Raw genomic sequence first — 24,454 nt, 5'->3', positions numbered from 1 at the left:
CTCAGGGTTCCCAGTAAGCTAGTTTTCGCTTCCGAGGAAGCGGGGCGTGTTTCCAGAGCGTGAAAGGCAACACCCCACACTCCCTATTTGGAAGGTCCTCGCTCGAAACAGAAAAAGTGGCTCCAATACAAGCCAACGGGTGACGTCCCACCTCTCCATCTTAATATACAGTCTATGGGAGAAACAGGAACCAAAAGAGAAGTAAAGTTTAGTGTAAAGTTTAGTTGAAACTGTTTTCTATGCATCTTTCAGCAAAATGCAGCTGAATCCAGTGCTTCTCAGTTCAAGGACAGCAGACTTCCAGAGTACAAAAGTGACTGGAGCACACAGATAAATTCACAGCCTTAAACTGTGCAAGTCCCACCTTTGGATTCATTATCAATTAGATTTGAAATCCTGTTCAACCAGTTATCTAGTGACAACTGCACACATGGTCTAGGTTGATTACATATGTTTGCCTCCTGTCTTTGTCCACTTAAAGGCTGTGAATCAATCTGTGTACTCCAGTCCCTTTTGTTCTTTGGATGTGTGTAAAGTTTAATTAGATTATTTTTTTTAACTTAGTTTGTCCAATACTTAAAGCTGCAGTAATCAATATTTTTATATTAACAATGAGTCAAACTCCTATGTGTAATGTGAAAGGTGTAACTTGGAGTAACAAACCCACAAAGAAATGTTGCTCAATTCTGCTGTTTTCCTTGACTCAACAGTGTTTTAGTGTCTTTTAGCACATTGTTTCGGTTTTACAGCCGGTTTTGCTTCACTCTCACAGCTCTCATCAACATCATTTCCAGCCACGTGGCAGTTTTTTTTTTTCAGCAAAAAAGGCTCTGATGAACCTGCTTTACACTACCTGCCAGCACCAAGCAGCAGACAGACAAAGTTAGCAACTAGCTAGAAGACATAGTGGATCTGCTTATCCTAAAATCGCAAGTGTATTTTGTACATTTCTGTTTACGTGCAGGTTAAATAAGATGCAGTGTGTAAATAATACAATTTTATTTTTTCACTTTGGAGAGAGCCAATAGCTTTTTCCCTCTGCTTCTAGTCTAAGCTAAGTTATACACGTTCCAACTCCAGGTAACACACGCCACATCAGTCTTCTTATCTCACACTCAGAAACAAATAAATGTATTTCCCAAAATGTTGGACTATTCCTTTAAGTGATTCCTTTTGTGATAGTTAGTGCACATAGCAGCTAACAAATATTAAAGTACCACTTGATGCACAGTAATATTCTTTGTGGCTCAGTCACTTTCCTCACTCTAATTTCCCCCGATGGTCAATGATTACAAAAAACTCTCACAACCTCCAGGTAATAAACACACTTGCGCCGGTATTGTGAGTGATTGCTAAAAGACGGATAGACAGATGAAGGGGACACAGGAGGAGAGTGAAGGTGTCAGAGGAAGATGAATAGGTTCAGGTAGAGGCAGTAAATGAGAGCGCAGCAGAGAGGGAGAAAGATGGATGGACGGAGGAGGGGGGCAAGGCAGAAAGACAGACAGAGACAGAGTCGGGGGGGAAAGAGAGACGGATGAATCGCTCTGAGAAAAGACAAGAGGGAGAGGAAAGGGCAGGAGGAGGTGGGAACAGAGAGAATGAGAGGGAGGAAAGCAAAACAAATAGGACAGGAGGAACAGAGGAAGGAACAATGGATGAGGAGAATGGCTCATATTTGGTAAGGCCAACTGTTGGCATCCTGGGTGGTGAATGGAGGGATGAGAGGAGGGAAAGAGAGGAGGGAGCGAAGGAGATTGAGGGGAGGGAAAGAGAGGAGTGATAATTTTTCCTTTGCCAGGGGCAGAGAGAGAAGAGTGTGTGTATATGTGTTTGAGCCTTTGGCAGGCATTCGCATGCTAGCTTGGCAGCGGTTGGCATGACGATTATATATATCCAACTGCTTAAAGGCCCTCACCTTGAGCCACTAATGCCAGTCAGTCGAACCAAGGTGCCATTACGAGCATGCACAGGACAGTACTTTCACACATATATATTTGTGAGGACCACCACTGACTACCTTTATTCTCCAGCCACTAAGTTTTTCACAAGCAGCGTTTCATCAGTGGTTCTTTCATTACAAACTCACGCTGTGCAGCCAAATATTGTTCAAAGCCCCAGAGCTGTATCTTAAATTCTGGAGGAGATCAAGGCTGGGCCAACCGTGCAAATGGGGCAACAACCCCGAGTTCTCTGATCTCCAGAGGCTCTGAAAGCTGCAGGCTTATTGTGTGTCAAATGGTTTGTGATTATTTGATTAAAGTTTTGTTCAGAACATGCAGAATATGCAGTCCCATGACTGCAATGGATGACAAAATCCATTACAATCATGAAATATACATCTTGAAGGGTAGAGAATGACCCCTTCCCAACATAATGCCATGTTCAATCAAATTAAAATTTGCTTATATAACATTTTTTATCTTTTATCTTGCTTGTATTTTTGAATTATCGTGAACTATAGTACCTGTATCTCAGAATTCTCATCATTTCTTTATTTTCGGTACAATATTAGCTACATTTTCCCTCTCCTTTCACCTGCAGCTGTAAAAGTCCTCTCTGTCCGCCACAACTATCAGAACTGTTTGAAATTAAGTTTGCAATATTAACCACCTTAAGGTGGCTCCAGCCTATTTCATAATCTTGAGATCTTGAAAAGAATCCCATGTGTCAAAATTTAGACCTTCATTATTTCAGAATTATGCTTTCTTGTAGCATATTCCTACATGGGCGATATGGCCAAAAGTAAATCAAATCTCATTCTCTCTGATTAATGATTTTAATTGATTTTTGTTTGACTGCGCATATTCAATTCAGGCCTGAATCATATTTTTAAAATTATCTTACATAGTAGCTTATAGCTTAATCTTACATACCCAGCAGGGACAAACTGTACAATGTAGAATCTGGAAACTGTTCAGAGCACAGACCAGTGTGCAGAGTCATTTTCAGTTTTCTCCTTCTCGTAGATGCGACCGTTAAATTCACTACGAGATGAGCTTGGAAACAGAGACAGCTAGCCACCTGGAGTCACGGTACTACATATAGTGTAACTATCACTTTACAGTTTATGTGACTGTCATGACTCAAAACAGCTAATGTAGCCTGCTACCATCTATGTTACTTTTTGACTAAAAGTAATGTTTTTGTGCACAACTCAGTTTTGTCAATGTAGACATTTTACACCTCATGCAAAAACAAAAATTCCAGTGAATCTAATCAATATAAGATATCACACAGCCCCGTTTCAGTCAAATTATCACACAGTAAACCAGGGGGCGACTATTTTCCCAGCGTAAAACCATGTGTAGAAATGCAGAAAGAATGGGGGAACGAGAGGGTTAATAGGAGCCCAACAGCTCTTTTTTTTCTGCGGCCAGGAGGTTAATCTGACCATGGCGTCATTTATTAAAATGATGCAGCCATAATTACAAGGAGTGGGATTGAATTGTTCAGTGTAAACATATTTCTTTAATGAAGAGCTGGAATAAACTGATGCAGAAGTCGTAAAGCTGTATGTTAAATTAAACCTATTGCAACATTTTTAATCCAAACAACATGAAAGCAAGTGAAACTGATTGTGTTAGGGTGATTTAGCGCGTGTTATGGCACTCTTCAAATAGCTTGGTTCTCTATGGCAGCTCCCTATTTGACCAGAATATAAATATATGATGAGAGATGTTAAAACATACATGAGAACAGATGAGATGGGAGAGAAAGAAAGAGAGAGGAGGGGGTATAAAAGAAGAAGGGATGACAACAGAGGAGGAGGAGGAGGAAGGACAAGTGTCTGTTGCTCATTTATCTCTCTTTGTGTTCAACACTGGTTATTTTTCATCATTTTTCCATCCAGTATAAAGATGGAGAATGAATAAGGATTAATTAAGATGAAGTAATGTCTGCTTGTCTGGCTATTTATCTTTGTCTTTTTGTCTCATTTTTCACCTTTCCCTCCGTCTCTCCAGCTCGTCGCAGCCGTTGTTTTCCATCTTTGAAAATCGTTTTCCCACCATGCATTTTGCTTGCCACGTCTTTGTTTTGGGCTTTAATCTCTCCATCTGTTGGTCCCTGTTGACTGATCCATCCTTCATCCTTACACTTATTGGTCCGTTTTTTTTATTTCTAAATTTCCCCTTTTTGTTTACCCTCCCAATCCCTTCTTTTTCTTCTTCTTTATCCTCATTTCCATCCATCCATCTCTGCGTGCATCTCTCCTCCCTGTTAATGTATAATTAAAAGCTAGTAAAAGGGTTTGCGGTAGGGGGAGAACAGAGCTGCCACTCACAACATTTAACTGTATTTTCTGAAACACAACAATGGGAGAACAGGGTGGCCATTATGCATCTTCATCACCACGACAACCCCCTAATGACAGCTTCAAGCTGTAACACTGTCAAGCTAAAGAGTCTTAGATTGATGTTGTGTACTGTATGCAGTTGTTTACAAGTTGTGCTATTATACGGTCATTAAAGTCCAAAAAATTTGTTCATAAAAAATCCACTTTACTGATTTCTGTCACTAGTAGGCAGACTGTCACAGTTCCTTATTTATGTAAAAATTGAGAATATTATAAGAAAAACGTGAGAAAACAGAAAAAGATCTTTCTCTCTGGTTGTACTGCATCTGCAAAGCCAATTAGTTTTACAAGCATGAGGTGATTCAGTCGCTGTGAAAATCTTAAATTTCTGCTCACTTTTCACAAACTAACACCTGCCAGTTTCTCATGCCTGAAGGGCTAAAATAATCACTCTTCCTATGTATGAATAATAATTAACAAGCTAGTCGTCACTGTTCAGGTGACGTTTCCTCGTCTCTTTCCCGTTTCCCAGGACTGAGCTGTACCCAGTATGCTTGCTGGGAAAGATGCGAAATGGCCAGCAACACAAGCTGTTACATAAACTATTACATAAAGTGAAAGTGTTTGGACAAACCCCTGACCCATGATGAGCGAGCCACATCAGAAAACTCTCAGTTGACTCACGGACTCATGCGCTCTCATGAGGACAGGCGGTTCCCTTTTGGAAGAAAACTGTGAGCGTCCTCTGGATCCAATCCAGCTGAATTCTTTCTTTCTGAATGGACACAAATTACACGAGGAGGCAAAGATAGCTGACAGAGTCTCGGGTGATGGCATGACTGGCTGCGTGTCTCAACCTACCTTAAATATTCAGTGTGACAGTGTGAATCAAATTCTGCAAAAGTGTTAATGAAGTGTACATTGCTATGAATGTATTATGGTGATTTAATACCGTAGAGTTGATTCACACCTACATGCACGATGTACTGTATGTACCAATTCACATCCTTTCCTTCATTTTTTTTCTTATTTCCTTTCAAATTTAATGCCATCTTCCTCTCTGCTTCATCTCTTCTGTCTCATTTCTCCTTCTGCTCCCTCTTGAAAAGTGTTAAGTGCAGCCTTGTCCTCGTGAGACCCTCTCCATCAAACACATCACATACGCGACAGAGGTAGAAAGAGAGGCGGATGTTATGCAAACATTGGCAATTAGGACACATAGAGAAGTAGAGAGGAGCAGCACTTCTTACTCTCCTGCTCAAAATATGAACATATCAGAGAAAATTGTAATGAAATAACACATATCTGCAGATTACATCCTCCCATGTAAATCCAATGTAGAGTCATAGGCCTTCTTCAATGTCTAAACCCATACATGCAAATGAAGCATGTTAAATTTGAATTGAGATGGAGGGTCGAGGCGTTTGCGGGGGATAGATGATGATCAGGGGAGAAATGCAAGTGTCTCGTGCAACTGTGCAGACTGTGCAGTGTACTGCTGCCACTCTGCATGTGTGTACATGTATGTGTGTGTCAGCTCCGATCTGATCCACTCTACTTTTAACCCGGTGGGAGAAGTAGTAGTACAGGCCCATCATGTGGGCGTCGTTTGAGATCAAACCTCGTCAGAAGCTTCCTCCTCCCTCCTTCTGAATCCAGTCCAGTCTTTTTTTCTCTTCACTCAGCCAGTTTCTCATCAAAATCATCCCTTATCTTCATTTTTGTATCTGTTCCCTTAAGATTTTACTGTCTCACCAATCTCTCCAGCTGTTTCTAATTACCTTTATTCTCCTCCTTCCTTTCACACCTCCTACTCTTTTCTGTTTCTCCCCTTCCTCCTTCTTTTTATCCCATTCTTCCTTCATAATCCATGCCATTTTTGTCTCCTTCTCTTCTTCCTCTGCCTCCCTTCTTCTATCCTTAATGTCTATTTATCTCTTCCTCTTTCAGTCTTTTCCTTCCCTCACCCTCATCCCTCTCCTTCATCCTCTCCTCTGTCCCCTTTCTCTCTTCTACTCCCAGAGGATAAGAGTAGCTCCTCTGGATTACAGAGCATCATGCAGATTTGTGTGTGTGTGTGTGTGTGTGTGTGTGTGTGTGTGTGTGTGTGTGTGTGTGTGTGTGTGGTAATGTAGCATGATGTGCTTAATCCTGCACAACTTAATGCAGATACGAGAGCATTAGCATGTACGTTTGTGTGTGTGTGGTTGTGTGCGTGTGTGTGTGTGTGCATGCATGAGAGTATGTACTTTGTGTATTTGATACTCCATTTCATGTCTTCCTGTCTCCATGGTTTCCATGCCAACCATACATCCTCTATACTGTACCGCCTGTAAGTGTTTCAGATTCTAACACCCCTCCATCCTCTCTCATCTCTCTTTCCTTCAGTTCTTGTTCCTCTCTTTCCTGGAGGCCAGTAGAGGGTGTAGTTCAGGAACTACAGGCTGGGCTGAAGTTCTTTCAGCTCTCATTCATGAGTTTAGAGAGGACTGCAACTGTTTATGCTTCTACATCAAGGCGATCTGATGTAGTAATTGCATTATAGCTGTTATAGTTATTATTGTGCATTTCAAATCGTACATATATTCTGGTTTGCTGAGGTTTTTCTAATGTTTAATTTACTGTAAGAGATTTAATTGATTATTTTATTGCTGTTTCAATCAGGCATCAGTTGTTTTTTTAAAATTAATAATAGCAAATAAACATTTATACCCTCAGTAACAAGCAACCCTTATATGTTCCTTTATCTTACAGTTATAAAATGAAGAAACTCTATTCAAAAACATGGCAGTGTGAAGAAACGCTGCCCACAATCAGTCGAAGGTTTTAAAATAATTCACAAAGTTTCATACATCTGTCTTCAATTTGACAAAAAAAAAAAAAAAAATTCTCAATACAACATTTCAACCACATCATCTCGTGTTCTTCCTCAGCAGAAGGAGTTGCTCAGTTGTTGGGGAGATGGTTTAGTTGTCACCATGTGACCGATCATAATAGCATTTGATCATAAGGTCATATATGGGGCGCAAATCGTGATCCCTTCGTCAAACTATTGTTTCCAAGCTGATGTGACTGTCCACCACTGTTTCTTGCCTCCCTTAACCTTTCTCTGCAACCTGTATCATTTTGACGACGCATCTGACTTCCTAATTTCAACAATCAAAACTTTTTGAGTCAAATGTGCCCTAAAGTAGCATCAGTAGCAACTGCTCCCATGTAAACAAACACCAGCTCCAAAACTCTTTGCAACAACAGTTTTAGTTTAATTCTGGAGACTTTGTGGTGACTGTATCTATAATGTAAAACCAATCGTGTCCTGGTTGGAATCTTGTGTCTTTTCTCTGTTTCATTCTTGTGTTTTTACAGTGTCAGAGGGTCACTTATATCACAGCCTAATCCTAGTTTCATTCTATATTTTCCTCCGTCCCTCTTCAAATCATGTTATGCATCTATCCATCTCTGTCTGCCCACACACACCAGAGATGCAACTTTATTACTCACCACAGCTGGAGACCACTTAGCACGAGTGTGTATGTGGGAGAGATGGAGTGTGTGTCTTGTGCACTTTCTCATTATGCATTCTGTGATATCATTAAGAGGGCTAATATCTTTCCCCTTAAGAGCTTTTTATCTCGCTCTCTCTGTTGGCCTCCCTCAAACTGTTTTGTTTGTGTTGCCTCCGCTCAGACGAGATGAGCTGAACGAAGGTTTTTTTTTTTTTTCAACCTACCTGCCTGTGTAGAAGTGTGTGAGGGTGTGTGCGACAGAAAGAGGAGATACAGACTGAGTCATATCATTTGATCGCGCACAGCTGTGCTCTACATTTTTACCTTTCTGCACTTAATACTATCTGTAAAAAACAAATCCCACTAACTCCAATGTTAACAGTTGTCACACTGATTTATTAACTTCTGAAGTCATTCCTGATAGTGTGACAGCTGATAGTGTAGAATTACATTAACATTTTAGCAGAAAGAAGCCTCAGTTCTTAGATTATCAATTAACAATTAACCAAATGGATCAAAGCTCAAACAAGTCATTTGTGTTTGCAGTCTGAGGTAGATTCAATGCATATGCAATCCAAACTAAAATACAACTTAATTTCAAGAGAGAGAGAGATCATCTGTCATCTTTTAGCTGTTAGTAGCAGCATTTAGTAAGCTTGTTGTTGGAGGTAGGAGGTTTAGCTCTGGTTGAAAAAGGCAATGCTTGTAAGAGCAAATTGGACAGTGAAAACCATGAATTTAAGGACAAGTAGATTAAGAAAATAGGCGTTCATTCTATCCGAGGGAAGCACCAAGACAAGTGCTTATTTTTGCAATTACTACTACTACTGACACCAAACATGCCCATTTTAAACTAAACTGTCCCCAGAGCTCAGAAGTAAGCACCACAAGACTAGAGATGCACAGATCAAACTTTTCTCTCCCGATACTGATTCTGAATGTTGCTCCCATATGTTACTAGCAGAAACACAATTTTGTAATGACACTGACAACTGACTGTGGATCGGTCATGTCAAGGCTGATCCGTTTAAAAAGATCAGTATTGCCACTGATACAAATCCAGCGTATCAGATCTGTGCATCCCCACACAAAACTGAACCAGCTGATATCAAGCTTTCTGCATAGTAATTGTAGAATCATTGACACCACAAGAGCAGACGAAGGAATCAGCAACTTTAACCGTCACAAACTCATACTGTACCCCAGCAAACTATTTAATCAAGTCTTAAATCAGTGTCACATCTTTTGTGCCCAGATTTAAAGAATTTACAGCACCTCTCAGTCCGTCTTGAAAGATTCTTGGATGTATTTACACTTTTGACATCAAGACCAAGATGCATTAGATGACTAAGGGCGTTTTCAGACCTGCACTTTTTAGTCCAGTTGAATCGGACTCTGGGTCGTTTTTCCCTCTTGGTGAAATTAGTTTGGGCAGGTCTGAACACAGCAGGTTTTAGAACTTAAATATCACTCACTTAATCCAACCTTCCTGGAACTGTGACAATGGAAATTTTGTTAGTGTACCTCTAATCCTGTAATCCTGTGTTGTTGATTTTTTTTTGTTGTTGTTCCACAGTACAGCCCTGCTGGTGGGTAAAGGTCTTTTCAAAATAAATATCCTCCTCCTCCTCATCTCTCTTTCCACCCATCTGACTTAAGAGTCAAGCAGCAAGGACCACAGGGCTCGCTTTAGGATAGCAATGGCCTTATGGCCTGCATTGTTGTTCAATTTTTTCACTTTAAACTATAACATTTTTACAATCTCAGTTTTATTGTGTTGAGGCAGTTCTCTCACAACTCTCTGTGTGTTTGTGTGTGAAAGAGAGATTTAGAGGTTCTGCCAGAAGCAGAAACGGTAAAACTGGAGTGTGTATATAAATCAAACTCACTCAAGAAAATGAGTTGTTGCTGCTGCAAGACGCTCTCTCTCGCTCTCTCTCACACACACACACACACACACACATGCTCACAGCACCCAAAATTATGGTAGGCAGCCTTTCATTGCCTGAAAACACACATAGGCACACACACACACACACAAGCACAGGGCGTCCAGTGGTTGTAAATCAAAAGTAGAACTGGAGCCAGAAGAAAATGGAAAGAGATGGAGACAGAGATATAAAGAGGGATCGTGTCCATTAAGTAATGCTATGAGGTCTCAGCTAATCAAATCAAACTGTCACTCAATCATTTACTTTGAGAACAAGTTTAGAGCCACAAGCACACACACGCAAACACACACACACTCTGCAGCAATATAAAACTTATCCATTAAATTGATTTACAGCCGTCTTGATTCTGTTTGGGGCTTTTCAATCAACAATACCTTTTGTTGACCTTTTTTCACTCTGTCACTCCTTTTTTTTCTCTGCCTTTCTCAGTCTCTATTTCTGGCAGTGCAAGTTCTGTGTTCATTGAACTTGGTATGTGTGTGTCCGTGTTTTATGTCAGTATCTTGACAGTCCGGGGCACCGAGGCTACTGTCTGACAGAGGAACTTTCTGGGGAGCAGGTGTCAAAAAGTAACAAGGTAGAAATATAAAGAGAAGGTAAGACAGAGACAGAGAGAGAGAGAGAGAGAGAGAGAGAGAGAGAGAGAGGAGTGAAGAATGAAGTAGTGTGTTGCATATACTGTAGGACTGTAACAACATCCCTTTCAATAGAAGAAAAAGCTTTTCTGGATTATGGATAAAGTGGAAAAAAAACAATGCAAATTCACAATGACATGGTTCCCCATTCAGTGCTGAAGATTTAATCTAGTGAGAAACCACAGATATCTCATAAGAAGTTATTCAGGGTTTTGTTGCCTTTGAATCCAAGAGCACAAGTTGGCAAATAGCAAGTCCAGCTCCATCAGAAATAAGTGACAATTTTTAAAAGAAGATCAAATCACAGCTCACAGTAAACTTGGACATGTAAGCTTAAAACCATATAATTGGTTTGTCAGTTTTAGCCATGCTAGTGACATAGCTCTATGGATGCTAATGTCAGTCTGCAGGTTGTTTGTTCCACCACTTTGTTCCAGAGTGATTTCAACTTGAGTGGTTTAACTGATGATGTCTTATGTGGTATCTATTGTGCTGTTTTTTTTGTCATCTAGTCCCCCCTCTCTGGCATCTTTGCCATCTTTACATCAAGGACCACAATGGAAATAAGTCTTGGACTTTATTCTGCCATCCTTTACATTTTTGTAGTCTTGTGTGAGTTCATGTTCCCCATCTCATACTGTAAAATAATCTGAACTGAACTAAAAAGCTTGTCCTCACACACAGTAGGCTACTGGACCCGTATAGAAGAATCTTCTAGTTGCTGACTCTCAGTTCTTGGATGTTGGAGCTTGGCACAAGCACTCAAATGCATCACAGATGAACAGTTTTCCAAACACTCCCTGTTTTAACTACACAGATGATCATGGAAGGTGTTAAAGGTCCGATCCTTAATATAGATTACAGATACAATATATGCACGAGTATAATTGAAGGCTGATGCTGGGATAGACTCTAGCCATGTTTATGTGATGAGAGCTGGAAAAAAAAATCAGCAAGTGAGAGAAAGGCATGAAGAAGGGGCTAAAAAAGGACGGACAAGGGATGAGATGGAGATGGAGAGAGATGAGAGTGCTGCTACAACCAGCACCAACTATGAATAATGAAAGCACTACAGTCAGTGTGTGTGTGTGTGTGTGTGTGTGTGTGTGTGTGTGTGTGTGTGTGTGTGTTTATATATGTTGTCTGCATGTGCTAATTGGCTAGATTAGTGCATCCATATGTTTATGAATCCCCCAAGTGTTTACTGGGAACATGTTTTCATGTGTACCATTGTTGTGCACACTGGACTGAATTATGTGTGTGTGTGTGTGTGTTTGTATCTCATGTGAAGCATGAGTGTACTTTATGTGTGGGTGGCTGGCTGTCTGTTTGTACCAACAGCAATCTATGTGATTTGTATAATGTACAACATGAGACGCATTAAGGGCTTGTCAACCGTGTGTGTGTGTGTGTGTGTGTGTGTGTATGATATGTATGTGTGTGTGTGTTGTTGTAGGATCTATTATTTGTCTTTGTGAACTCGGTGTGTATTGTGTCATAACCCTTCACATGTCAGGGGAGTTTATGACACTCCACTGAGATGTCTTTCTTTCTGTCTCTTTCTTTTTTCTTTTTCGCTCCTTCCATCTCTTTCTCTTTCCTCTTCCTCTTTTTGCCTCTCCTCTGTCTTTCATCTCTCCCTCCCCCACTCTTGCAATTTTGTTCAGTTTATTCTATATGGAGGCAGTTTAGTGTTAGTTAATGTATATTATAATGCTACCGGCATTAACGACAAATAGAGGGAAAAAAATAGTAGATGTAGGTGTTGTTTTTCCTCCTCTGCTTCACATCCAACTAAACAATATTTTCATATTGTTTACAGCTATTGTTGGTAGTTGGCCACTCAGGCTGACACAATGCTGGAAATAGTAAAATCCGGCCAGTTCTACCCACTGTTGCTGTGACAGCTCACCAATGAAAAACAATGCACTTCCACCTCTCCACACCTCCATCACTCCCTCTCACATCCCTCCTTCCTCCCTCCTGTTCTTCTCTGTTGAACCGAGAAGCCTATTTGCAGCTTCAACATGGCTGACAGTGAAGCATATGATGACACAACCAGGTGGAAGTGAATGCTCTGTCTTCCTCTCGACCTGTCAGATACAGATGGGTTGTGGAGATGAAGATTATATACTCTGTGTAAAACTGATGCGATTTTCATGAAAGCACCACAACTGATCAACATGTCATGTGTGTTTTGGTGGTTTGGAGGTTTTCTTTATCTGTCAATACTGAATGAAATTAGCATAACAACACCAATTACACAGCAGTGAAATACTTTCAGTGTCAGTTCTACAGTGGGAGTTACTGCAGACTATCAAAAACTACAAGCACAATTAGGGAATAAATTTCATTTCTAGTATGAGTCTTAGCCGGCGTTCCCCTAGTATGTATGTATATACATTGTGGCACTTCACATATTCAGATATTTTGTGGTGCTTATAATGACAGTATATTATCATCCACATACTCTTGGCATCTCTCTCTTCCGTTAATTCCTGTTTTGCCTCGACACTGTCCGCTGTCCAATGAATGTGAAAACGCCACAAAGGAAATCGCCTATATTACACTTGAGTTAATATCTGTCAGTATACTGTATTCAGTACTGTGCAGCATCCCTTAGCATAGGACTTACATAATGTAGAAGCTATCTTTCTTCCCGTTATTTGCAAATTGGCTTTTCTGCAAGTGATATAATGACACCGTATGTAACATTATCTTTTACCTCTTTGTCCAATGTACAGTATCTACATTTAAATTAAGCAACAGTCTGAAATCACAATAATACAATACTGTTCTGATAACAGTGTCATCTTATAATCTTAGTCTTGGCTGTGTCTGAAATCTCTACCTTGTTCAATCATTCACTACTCCTGATATAACAGACACTCAGTAGTGAACTATTGTGAGCATTGCTCTGTGCGGTTTGCGAGCAGAAACTAGATACTACTGGATACTACTTTTTTGTTCCAATACTATTCATAGTAGTGCATAAATTTCACGCTCAGAGTTCAAACACTCAAATATAATGGCAAACAGTAAATGCAGTGCATTATGTAGTAAATAGGGAGTGATTTCAGATGCAGCCTTAGTCTACTAAATCACTGCTCACCCTGCACATACGGCTATTTTTGAATATGCCCACGCCTTCTTTTTTTTTCTTTTTTTTCCCAATTTACTTGTTAGGGTCCAGTTGAGGCATGCATCTCCTCAAAACTATGTGCGTTGCATTTTGGGTCTCTCCCCTGGGTGCTCCTAATTGAAAATGTCTCAACTGTGGCTGTGCTGCACATTGCATTCCTGTCAGCTTCAGAAAAAATGTTCTCAGCTAGCGCCTGGGGGGAAAGTTAGCAGCCTCATGCAGTTTCCTACTGAGCAATGTCAACTTTGGCATCAGTCTTCATCTTTGCATAGGGTTCTCAACATAATTATGTTCATTTTTTGCTTTTAGTGATATAATCTCTTTTGTCACTTAAGGTCAGTTAGCTTAAAGTGGTACTATTACTTCAGATAGTATAGAAATAAGGACAATGTAGAAGTCCTTACCCATGCAGCTGTCTGCTCTGTACACACTGTGAACACCCTCTTATTATGAGGAAGATCATGAAGCTAAATAGGTTAATGGTGTTGAATACACTCACAGAGTCTCATCTTTCTCTTTTCTTTTTAACAGGAAGATCATCGAGGTGAAGATTATTGATGACGAAGAGTATGAGAAGAACAAGACCTTCATCATTGAGCTGGGGGAGCCCATCCTGTTGGAGATAGGACAGAAACATGGTGGGTTTACCTGCCTGTCTACTTTGTGTGTGTGTCTGTGTGTGTGTGTGGTTGATCACAGAGAAGCCGAGAGAGGGGGGACAGGGATAAGGACAGAGTGACAGACAGAATGGAGTCTTTATTTAACTGCCACCAGTCTCAGACCTCCTGCACACCTATCTCTTTCAAACAGGGCGAGACCTGCATTGATTGTCTGAAGCCGTCTAATCTAAACTGAGATTAACTGAGGAAACATTTAACTTTGAACTACGAAGGACTTGGCTCGGAGAGGATTTGAGAAGCAGTGGGCTCGAGATGTGACGTGTTTTTTGAAGTGACGTCTTCTTTGTCACATTGTGTCGGATCACACAGACAGTCAGGAAAACAGGAATAATAACTTATCCCTGATCAGTACTGGGTCCACTTCATTACCATATACATAAATAGGTTTAACATTGGAATAAATAGCCTGAAAGCTTCCTTGTTTGCATGTTTACTCTGGAGTCATAATTAGAAATATTTCAGGGACTTAAACCGTGAGAAAAGAGCAGACTGAACACAATTTGCACTTCATTCCTCCCTAATGACCAATTTTGATCACGTTCCCTTCTCCATGGCAGTTCTGCCCTGTCATTTCAACTCTCTGAATCCACAAAAACACCATGAATCTAAAACATCTAAGACTTTCAGCGTCTTTTTCAAAAATGTTGGATGCTTTAGTTGTAATGTTAAAAAGCCTCATTATCTCTAGCAGGTGACTCAAGGTGATTTCTGTAGTTTATTCTGCTTTCACAATTTTGTTGAAATAAATTCCACATTTTCTTATACTTCCCATTCTATATATCTAATTTCTAGCACACAAAAGATCTTTCTCTTTCACACATATACATGAAGTCATCCCACTATACAAAAGTAGGGCTGCAACTAATGATATTTTATATTATCAATTGATTTGATCTTACATTCTTTTCTTATACTCATAATACTTGGACTAACTAGCTCTGCAAGACAAGAAGAATTCTGTGTCTTTGTTTTCGTGTCTTCTACATGGATCATCAGTGAGTGAGGATGCTAACATGGCTGGGACCTGTAAGCTTCAGCCTCAAACTCTTACCACGATAATAGCCATCAAGGGAATATTTCAGACTCTTTCACAGGGTGCTCATTTTCAAACAAGTTAGCTGGAAAGAGTAAGACGTAATCTAGTGTCAGCATTTCCAGCCGACTCATTGAGCTTATATTAGCTTGATTTTCTAGCTGGCTGGACACGTTGTTTAAAAAAATTACAAATAATTGTTAATTGGATGGAGTTATAAATCTGCCACTGTAGTCATTATAAACTGCATATGTGCTGTGCAAGAACGAAAAGGCAGGCCTGGCACCAGGATGAATTGATGAGGGGGCTGTTAAAAATTGCGAGGGGGCAATTTTTTTCATAAAATAATATTCATTGATTTAATCATGATTTAATCACGAAAGGCGCTGTCCATGGTTCTGAAACAACAGATAATTGATAGTCACATGTATCTCAGCCAATAATTTTGTTGTTTTTGCTATTTTTCTATAGATACATAAAGCTTAGAGGGGACAAAAATATTATATTCCATTTCCAATAGATTTGATCTGCCAATAGATCTGCCAATAGATTCCCCTAAATCTTACACACTGGTCCTTTAAGATCCCTCGTGGCACCGGGCCATTGAAAAGGTGTAGCAACAGTATGTGAGGTGGATGGAGGGTAGCTAATGGTAAATAGTCTAAAATTTCAGAAAATACTACAGAATGCTCATCATAATTTCCCAGAACCCAAAATGACATCATGAAATTGCTTGTTTTGTCACTAAATAATCGATAAGAAAACCTTTTTTTGAATCATTTCTGTCAGTTGATATGATACGCATGCTTTTGCCATCCACTTCTTTTCACCTGTCAGTAAAGAGGTTCAAGCATCCCTTCAGTACAGGTGTCCCAACCAACCAGTAGAAGTTGTTCACAACAAGGGCATGATCCCTCATCAGGTTTCTACAGTACGTGCCAACAGTGGCTGTTGTATTTGATGGAGCGCCAGCCAAGTTAGAAACCCCCCCAGCAGGGATTGAAACCCCACTCTCCATGGTGGTTGACGAGTGTTTTATCTCTCGCTCTCTCTTACACACATACAGAGTCCTCGTGGTGGAGCGAGGGTCCACACTCTACATGTCAGACATGAGGAGCCAACAGCCCGCGGCATGTTTCCTTACAGAGGAAATATAATTGGTTTTATAACAATGTCACATAGCAAGTGGACCGACATTTACACACGCTCAGCCACACACATACTGTATCACGTACTGTACACTGCTTTTCAATTACAGAAAATCTACAGTTGACTCAATTAATGACTGTCACTGTGTGTGAAGAGTGAGCGAGGAGACATATGGATGAATGGTGTTATGTGTGGTGGAACATATGATAATGGAGAGATAGAAAAAGTCGTTTCATGGGGGGAAAATTTAAATTACTTTATATTTGTAATTACATAGGATGTTTGATCGCTTGGATTTGCCATGTGGCACATCAGGGTTTGAATATTAGCATTTACATTATGGTCTTTCATGACTGCTTGCACATGTTCACTGAAATGATACCCCAGTTTCACAAAAGAAGGCCAATGATATAAATAAATGACATGATTTGATTTCAGATGGCTTACAAACACTGATGAATCAGACTTTATGGAGATTGTTGATGGCAAGGTTTTACGGTTGGTGTAAAAGCAGCTGAATAATGCTTATAGCTTTGTGAAATCTAGTTAAGAGTTCATTTGCTTCATGACATTTTGTTTACGTAACATCATGATGTAAGTTTTTTCTTGAGAGAAATAAATAAAGCAGTGTTTGGCTAATTGTTCTTCCATCCGAATCTTCTCAGTCTAAGAAAAACATGTCGTTTTGTCCTAATGTGACCAGTCAACTAGTGAACTGAACAGACAGTACTGTCCAGTTTCCAGGGATTTCTCAATTGAAATGCAAAGGACTTCAGTTATTCCACACAGTCTATTTCATAAGTGAAGGCAGCAGTATGTCAGTGAGTGAGTGGTTGGTAATGAATTTTTGAAAACAGCGGGATGCCAGGAGATGAGTCAACTTCTGATTGTAGATAATACCTTACTGCTTTCAGACTCTGCATTTAACACCTTGGAACGAGGACTGCATAATAATACTGAGATAATGCAACTTATATGTGGAATTTTTTGCCTGCTTTGATATGTAAAATGACTAACTAGTAGGTTTACAGTTTTTAAAAAAGTGACTAAAAGTCAAAATTTCAAAAACATGTGCATGGAAGCAATGAAAGCAGGTCCTTTAAAACAGTTGATGGTGAAGTATATAATAAAATAACGTTACCTTCATTTTGTGAATCATGTATGACATCTTTGACCTTTTTGCCATCAACCACACCAAAAATTAAAAAACAAACAAAAGAAATATAGTTATAAAATGCCATATTCACTACAGGAAATGACATTGCACTGCCACATCTTATTTATAATGTCTGATGCAGTGTTTGTTTGTAGCATTTGTTTTGTTGGTTGGTTAAATGTTATGTTGTGTTATGCAAGTGAAACAGTACATGACTTGGGACGCAAGAAAGAATTTATAAAAATATTCTGATAATCAATTGAAACCAAATCAAATACTGGACCTGAGGTCCAAATTTTAGTATAAAAGTTAATGTCGTCAATTGTCACATTTCCACCTTAACTGGTAGTTGGTAGGAAGTTACAGCATTTAATCTTCCACATTCCCCATAATACCCAGCACATGATCTCAGTATTCTTTTTGGCAGCTATAGCCCTGCGTTGAACATGTTTCTACTGTAAATATAAGATAAAAGTTCCTATATGTGGGTTGGTACTGTATAACCTCTATACAATTACACCAATCCTATTGGCTTGCTGACTGATTCATGGCATCCTGCGGTCTCCTAGGCGACTCCAATGAGAACAAGCCGTTGGTGGGAGCAGAGGAAGAAGAGGTGGCTAAGATGGGCTGTCCCAGCTTGGGTGAACACACACAAGTAGAGGTGATCATAGAAGAGTCCTACGAGTTTAAGGTAAGCGTGTTTGTGCACATAGTATATGTACGTGTCATTAACAGAAATGTGTATGTGCATGTGAGTGTGCCCTTACTGTATTTTACCTTAAATGTTGTACCTCAGAAACATTTCAGAACATATCAGCAGTTAATCTGTATAAATATTATAGCGTAAACTGACTTAAAGTGAATGTCTACTGCTTGGCTCCAGAGGATGAATGATTCATTTTGTTCACATGTAATTGACTCTCTAATGAGATGCTTGTCATTTTGATAGCAGACATGCAAAAGACGACAAATAATTTATTTAAAGGGAGCTGTCATATTGTTTTTGTGCAAAACAGACCTTAAAAGGAAGAAGCACAATCTTGAGCTGCGAGTAAATGCTTCACCATTCCTCCAGCAATTAAAAAAATGTACTGGCTCTGTCATTTTCATAAATATTGCATAATATTTATAGAAGGAGTACATTTTCAAATTTGATCAGTTTGTAATTTAGCCCTCAATCATCTACATTATTTTGCTTCTCATCTGTGATTTTATCTTGAAAGTGTAAACAATCACACTGTGTATGTTTGTTGCAGATTTAATTTGCTCATTTGTCCATTTGTGTCATTTTGTATGTGTGTGTGTGCGTGTGCAGAGAGCAGTAGATGAGCTTGTTTGGCGTGCTAAAAAGGTTATATGTCTTTCTTATTCTTTAGTCTGTCTGTGCATGCATTTCTCTGTCTACTACTGTACCATACTGAAATGTTGTAATAGTGTCTGGGTCCAACACCTCATCCCAACTTATAAAGCCCTCAACTGTCATCATACATTGGGATTAATTTGTGATATTTCTCATAGAGAGTGCTGATGTACAGTGAACTCTGTTTTTTTATGTCATCTTTTAGTCATGGAATAGAGCGATTTTTGTCCTCGCCGAGTCCTGTCAGCTAAGTTATGATAACGACTGCTGGTGCAATGCTCCATAGCTGCTGTGAGGAGTTTTGCATCAACATCTTTCATTATTCCCCGTACTCTCCGCTTTAAACAGGAAACTCAGCCAGCCTGCCTGAAGGTTTTTCCTAGATTTCACGGGGAGCCTTAGTTGAATGCGGCATCGCAGTCGATTTCACAGCAACGTATTAATTAGCACATTCTGTACCTTGAATTTTTCAGTGTTATGCAGTAGTGACTTTTTACATTTATCTTTGCAACATGGGAGCTAATTGAAAGGCTTGAAATCAGCATTTTCCCCTTTCTGTGTGGCTGTGAGTACATTAACAACTTGAGGGTTGTATCTTTCCTGTTCTGCCTTGTCTGTATGCACTTGCATGGTGGCTCTTGTGTATGTGTGTGTGTGTGTATGTGTGTGTAGAGTACTGTAGATAAGTTGATCAAGAAGACAAACCTGGCCTTGGTGGTGGGAAGCAGCAGCTGGAGGGAGCAGTTTGTCAGTGCCGTGACTGTCAGCGCAGGTAAAAGACACACACACACACGCACGGGACATGAGGCATCATTTAGATTTATGAACAGAGGTTTTGGCTGACATCTCTCTTGACTTTATTTTGTGAAGGTGATGGATGATGAGAACGTACATTTCTTGAAAGTTTGCATTAGCATTTTGTTTTGAATCTTTTCATGCATTTATTTTAATTTATTCATAGATTTCTTGTTGTGCAGGTTTCACTGTCACTTATCTTAAATACCCAATATATACTATTTTACCTCAATTAACACAACATAGAGAGATCTTGTTCTTTAGACCTACTTTATAAGATATAGTTAGACAGTTTGGAAATACGCTTCTTTGCTTTGTTGCCGGTAGTTAGATGAGAAGATCAATACCACTCTTTTATCTGTCAGCTAACTACAGTATGGAGCTACAGCAACAGGCTTAAAGACTGGAAACAGGGGAAACAGCTAGCCTTGCTCTGGTAACAAAATCTGCTTGCTAGCACCTCTAAGGCTCACTAATTAACATGCTACAAATGATGAAATATGTATGAATTACAAATGATGTATAATTGACGAATTATGTACAAATTAAACAAACAAGATATAACATATTGGACAGAGCAGCTGTATCCCCCTTTGTCTAGTCCTTATGCTAAGTTAAGCTAACCATCCTGGCTCCATCTCCATATTTAATGGACAGATATTGGAGTGGTATACATCTTCTCATCTCTTGCCAAAAAAGCAAATAAGTGTATTTCCCAAATGTTGCACTATTCCTTTAATCTGCTTTTAATTCTTGCTCAAGTTAAACTTTTGCCTCTAAAGTCCCGTCTGCATCACTCACTTTGTTTGCTTCCTTTTACTTTTCCTGCATACACACACTGTATATTTTTTGTTAACTCACCTTTCTCTTCCTCCTTTCAATCACCTCTCTGCTCCTCCTCTCTATCGGTCTCTTCGCTCTCCCTCAACATTCGAATCACCTACCCCATCCGAAGGAGATGATGACGAGGAGGAAAGCGGCGAGGAGCGACTGCCATCCTGCTTCGATTACATCATGCACTTCCTCACCGTCTTTTGGAAGGTTTTGTTCGCCTTCGTCCCGCCGACAGAGTACTGGAATGGATGGGCCTGCTTCTTTGTCTCCATATCACTTATCGGCGTCCTGACGGCGGTCACTGGCGATCTGGCATCACACTTCGGCTGCACGATAGGGCTGAAGGACTCGGTGACAGCCGTGGTGTTTGTGGCTCTGGGCACGTCGGTGCCAGGTGAGGCAGAGTGGGAGGGTTCTGGTGTGTGTGTTTACAGAGTGATTGTTTTCTGTGTTTGCCATGTTACACACTTTTTTCTTCCCATGAAACTCGAAAATTCTGTTCAAACAGAAAAACCTTTTCAAAGTCTTGACTTTGGTTAAAATTTTAACTACCAAAAATGTACTCCAGTGGATGCATTTTTGGTTCCAACTGACAATATTGTTACTATAACTTGATTTGAGCACCCCTTCTGTTTCTCCATGACTCAAATCGCAGGGTAGCATACGGAGTGCAGAGGTAAAAGTTCAACCTTTTGACTGTCCAACCATTTGCTGTCACCATAGCCGCATCCATGAAGAGCGAGAGCTAACGCAAGCTAAACCCCCTCCTTTCTATAATGTGAGACAAACACAACACTGAGTGTGAGGGGGCTGCTGATGACTCAGGAAATAGCATCAATGAAACGTAGCGTCTAGCGGGAACCAGTGCTAACTTTAGCAAGTTAAGCTAACTGGTTTCTAATTTCCAAGTGGAAGCTAGTTAGCGTAGTTTGCTAACTTCCACTTTCTGAGTGAAATACAAACTTAACAGCAGAATGGATCCTCCTAAATTTTAAAGGGATAGATTTCCTGAATCACTAACAGGACATAACCAATGAAATGGGTGGGAAAAATCCTCGTTTCAACTTTTGTAGGATATAAACAGCTGTGACGTGCTCTGATCAGTAGAGCACCACAGAGGTTGACAGCATATTTCATCAGTCAACCTCTGCCAAGGGAAATGTCTAATCAGAGGCTTGAAGTTTATCCACTGTTTCCACAAATATGCTAAAAAACGGTTGTATCCTCTTTTGAAAAATGAGTTATGATTTAAATTATTCACAAAAGTGAGACTTTAAATTAGTTTGACTTAAAATTTGACAGACGTATTCGGCAGTAAACATATAATAAGATGCACATTTTCCCCAAAATTCAGATGTGACAGATAACTGAATAAACAAATTAAAGGAGGAAGAGTGATCCTTTCTCCTCCATCTGATTTCAATAGCAGCCGCTCTCAGTGAGCCAGCTGGAAATCAAAATTGAATTGTAAACCCCGGCTCCATCACAGCCTTCAGCCTCAGCTTGTCTCCGCCCGGAGGGGACGCATCGTCCCAGAGCTTTAATTCAATTCCCTTCCTCATTCCTCTCGTCAGCCGTTTTATTATTGCCCCTCCGTATGATTTATAGAAATAGCTGCTTTGCTCATTCCAGGCGGTATCTTTGAAGACTTGTGGCAAGGTGTCTGGAAAGTAGTGTTTGAATCAATTTCTTTGGCAGCCATATAATGTTGTGTTGGAATTGGAAGCAGTAAACACGGATTTGATATCCATTATCAGTGTGTGTGTCCTGTCACAAGACATGTTGATGTTAATTTGCTTGCTGTTCTTGCTTCTCATTTTCCCCTTCTGAATCTCACGTTCACTGTTTTTTCTCCTTTCTTTCTCTGTGTGACTATCTGTTCCTCCCTCACACTCTCTTCTACCTCTCTTATCTGTTCCTCTTGCTCTCGTGCCCCATCCCGGTCAATTTATTATTCTGACTTGGTGATACTTTCCTCCTCTCTCTCTCTCCCTCCCTCTTATTGGATGTTGTGTTTTCACTATTGTATCATCCATCATTCTGACCTGTGTGTGCTGTGATACCAAGGTGTGTGTGGGTGAAATAGTGTTTGCACTGCCGAGGTGATGCAAGTTTTCGTGCGGCAGGTCATTATAACTTCCACTGGGAGTTTGTGATCCCCTGTGTGTGCGTGTGTGTCCGGGTGTGATTCATGTCTCCTTAAAACTTGTTAGAAACATTCACCTGCTCTCTTGTTTCTGATATGCACCCTACGCTCCTCCTCTCGCAGCCCCCCTCCACATTTATAACAGCATTTCTGCATTATTACATCGGAGACACGCTAGAGGATTATCGGGCCAATTTACACCATATTTGCAGATTCAGGCAATTAAGGGGGCAAATGCTGATCAGAGGATTGGTTTAAGAGTCATGAAGTGCTAAATGTTTCTAGTAATGTGAGAGCTTTACATAGTTTATGTGTAACCATCTGAGCCATCAAGATAATATGTGTAATGTTTGATATCTGTATTGGTGGAAGATAATTTTGCTCTAGCCAATCAGTAGCTAATGACATATAGTGTTGTGCTACCAATTTCATTCTCAGGTGACTTGAAGCCTTAGTAGCTGTTGTTAAGACCAGTTAACGTTTTTCATGCATGAAATGTGCCTGATGTAAGAGTTTCAGTATTTCTGTGTAGATCTACAACAATTTCTATAGCTGCATTGATCTCATCTGCACTTCTTGGTATTTTCATTTTTCTGTGGCCTTGTTTCTGGCTCTGACCAGTATAGAGCAGTGACACATTACTCACAGCAGTTACACGTTGCAGAGATGTGTTAGCTTGGCGCAGAGGTTAGACATGTTGGGAGCATGGATGTATAAGGAGAACTGAATACAGTGTCGGAGGCGGGGCCCATTCATTCCTATGAAAGTTGCTCAGTGGAGCATGAAAAAGTTCAACTTCTTCAGCATTGCTTTTGCACCTGTTGGGTTCATAGAGGAGGCACACTAGTGACCTTTGCCTTTGCTACTTCTTGTTTAGCCACATTGAATGGGGACAAAACAATTTAATCGTGCAGCTCTTCTAGACATTCGAAATGTGATTGGACTGAATGCATCAAATTCAATGTAAGTCTAAGGGAAAAAGTCTTTTTGGGCCCAATAGCATCACGTGACGTTGTAATTACACGGTTTGGCTGTTATTTCAAATTGGCTTCATAGCCCTGTGCTGTTCCTGTGGGCTTGGTTGGGAGGGGTAAATTTCTGCAATGAGAGGAGGAATTTTAAGAAGATTTCTCAATGTTTGAAGCACCACAAACAGATTGTACTGTATGTTGCTTTGTAATTTGGGTGAACTGATGAAAGTGAGAGAAATATTGATATACTTGGTGAATGTACTGTATGTGATGCAATGGGTTTCTAAATATGGGTATGATCTTCTGTGTTGCCAGTTGTTTGCGGAGTGGAGGCAGTAATATACAGTTTCATGACTCACGTGCCCGCCTGTCAACACACACAAACTTTTCATTTATTTTGTGTGGTCTATCACTGACAGGATTGCAGTTCAGCCCCGAATAAGTTTGGGGGATATTTTTCATGTTAGGATATGAATTTCAACTAATCTTGCTGACATTCAAATGAGAATTGAGACTCATCTCGACCAGCTGGTCTAAAAATAGAAATAAGCCGAGACAGGCATACAATAACTGGCAGCTGTTTCCCTGGTGTTCCCTGCCAACCCAGTTGTAGAGTCTCTATGCTTTTCATCCAATTTCTCCTCAAATGTTCAGCACCAAAGAGCTCCACTTATGTACGCCTACATCATTTTACAGCATTTATTACATTTCTTCTATCATAGGCTGATGCCAATATACAACTACAGAGTACAGAGGAGGATTTATGTTTATTTTTCAGAATATGCATGAAAAAAC

The 24,454-nt window shown here is 40.1% G+C and overlaps 1 protein-coding gene across 3 annotated transcripts in view; it reads left to right on the top strand.

The window, feature by feature from the left end:
* Nucleotides 1–24,454, top strand: part of slc8a4b (solute carrier family 8 member 4b) — a 109,267-nt gene that overhangs the window by 73,260 nt on the left and 11,553 nt on the right. For 2 of the 3 annotated variants that reach the window (XM_044341521.1, XM_044341523.1), the window contains 5 exons: nt 14,064–14,170; nt 18,120–18,244; nt 18,869–18,904; nt 19,586–19,685; nt 20,664–20,936. In XM_044341521.1, the coding sequence (XP_044197456.1) occupies nt 14,064–14,170; nt 18,120–18,244; nt 18,869–18,904; nt 19,586–19,685; nt 20,664–20,936 (641 nt within the window). The remainder of the gene's footprint in view (nt 1–14,063; nt 14,171–18,119; nt 18,245–18,868; nt 18,905–19,585; nt 19,686–20,663; nt 20,937–24,454) is intronic. The other variant, XM_044341522.1, reaches the window with a different exon arrangement.

Source organism: Thunnus albacares, chromosome 22, assembly GCF_914725855.1.
Source record: "Thunnus albacares chromosome 22, fThuAlb1.1, whole genome shotgun sequence".
NCBI classification, from domain to species: domain Eukaryota; kingdom Metazoa; phylum Chordata; class Actinopteri; order Scombriformes; family Scombridae; genus Thunnus; species Thunnus albacares.
This window is presented reverse-complemented; position numbering and strand designations above follow the sequence as displayed.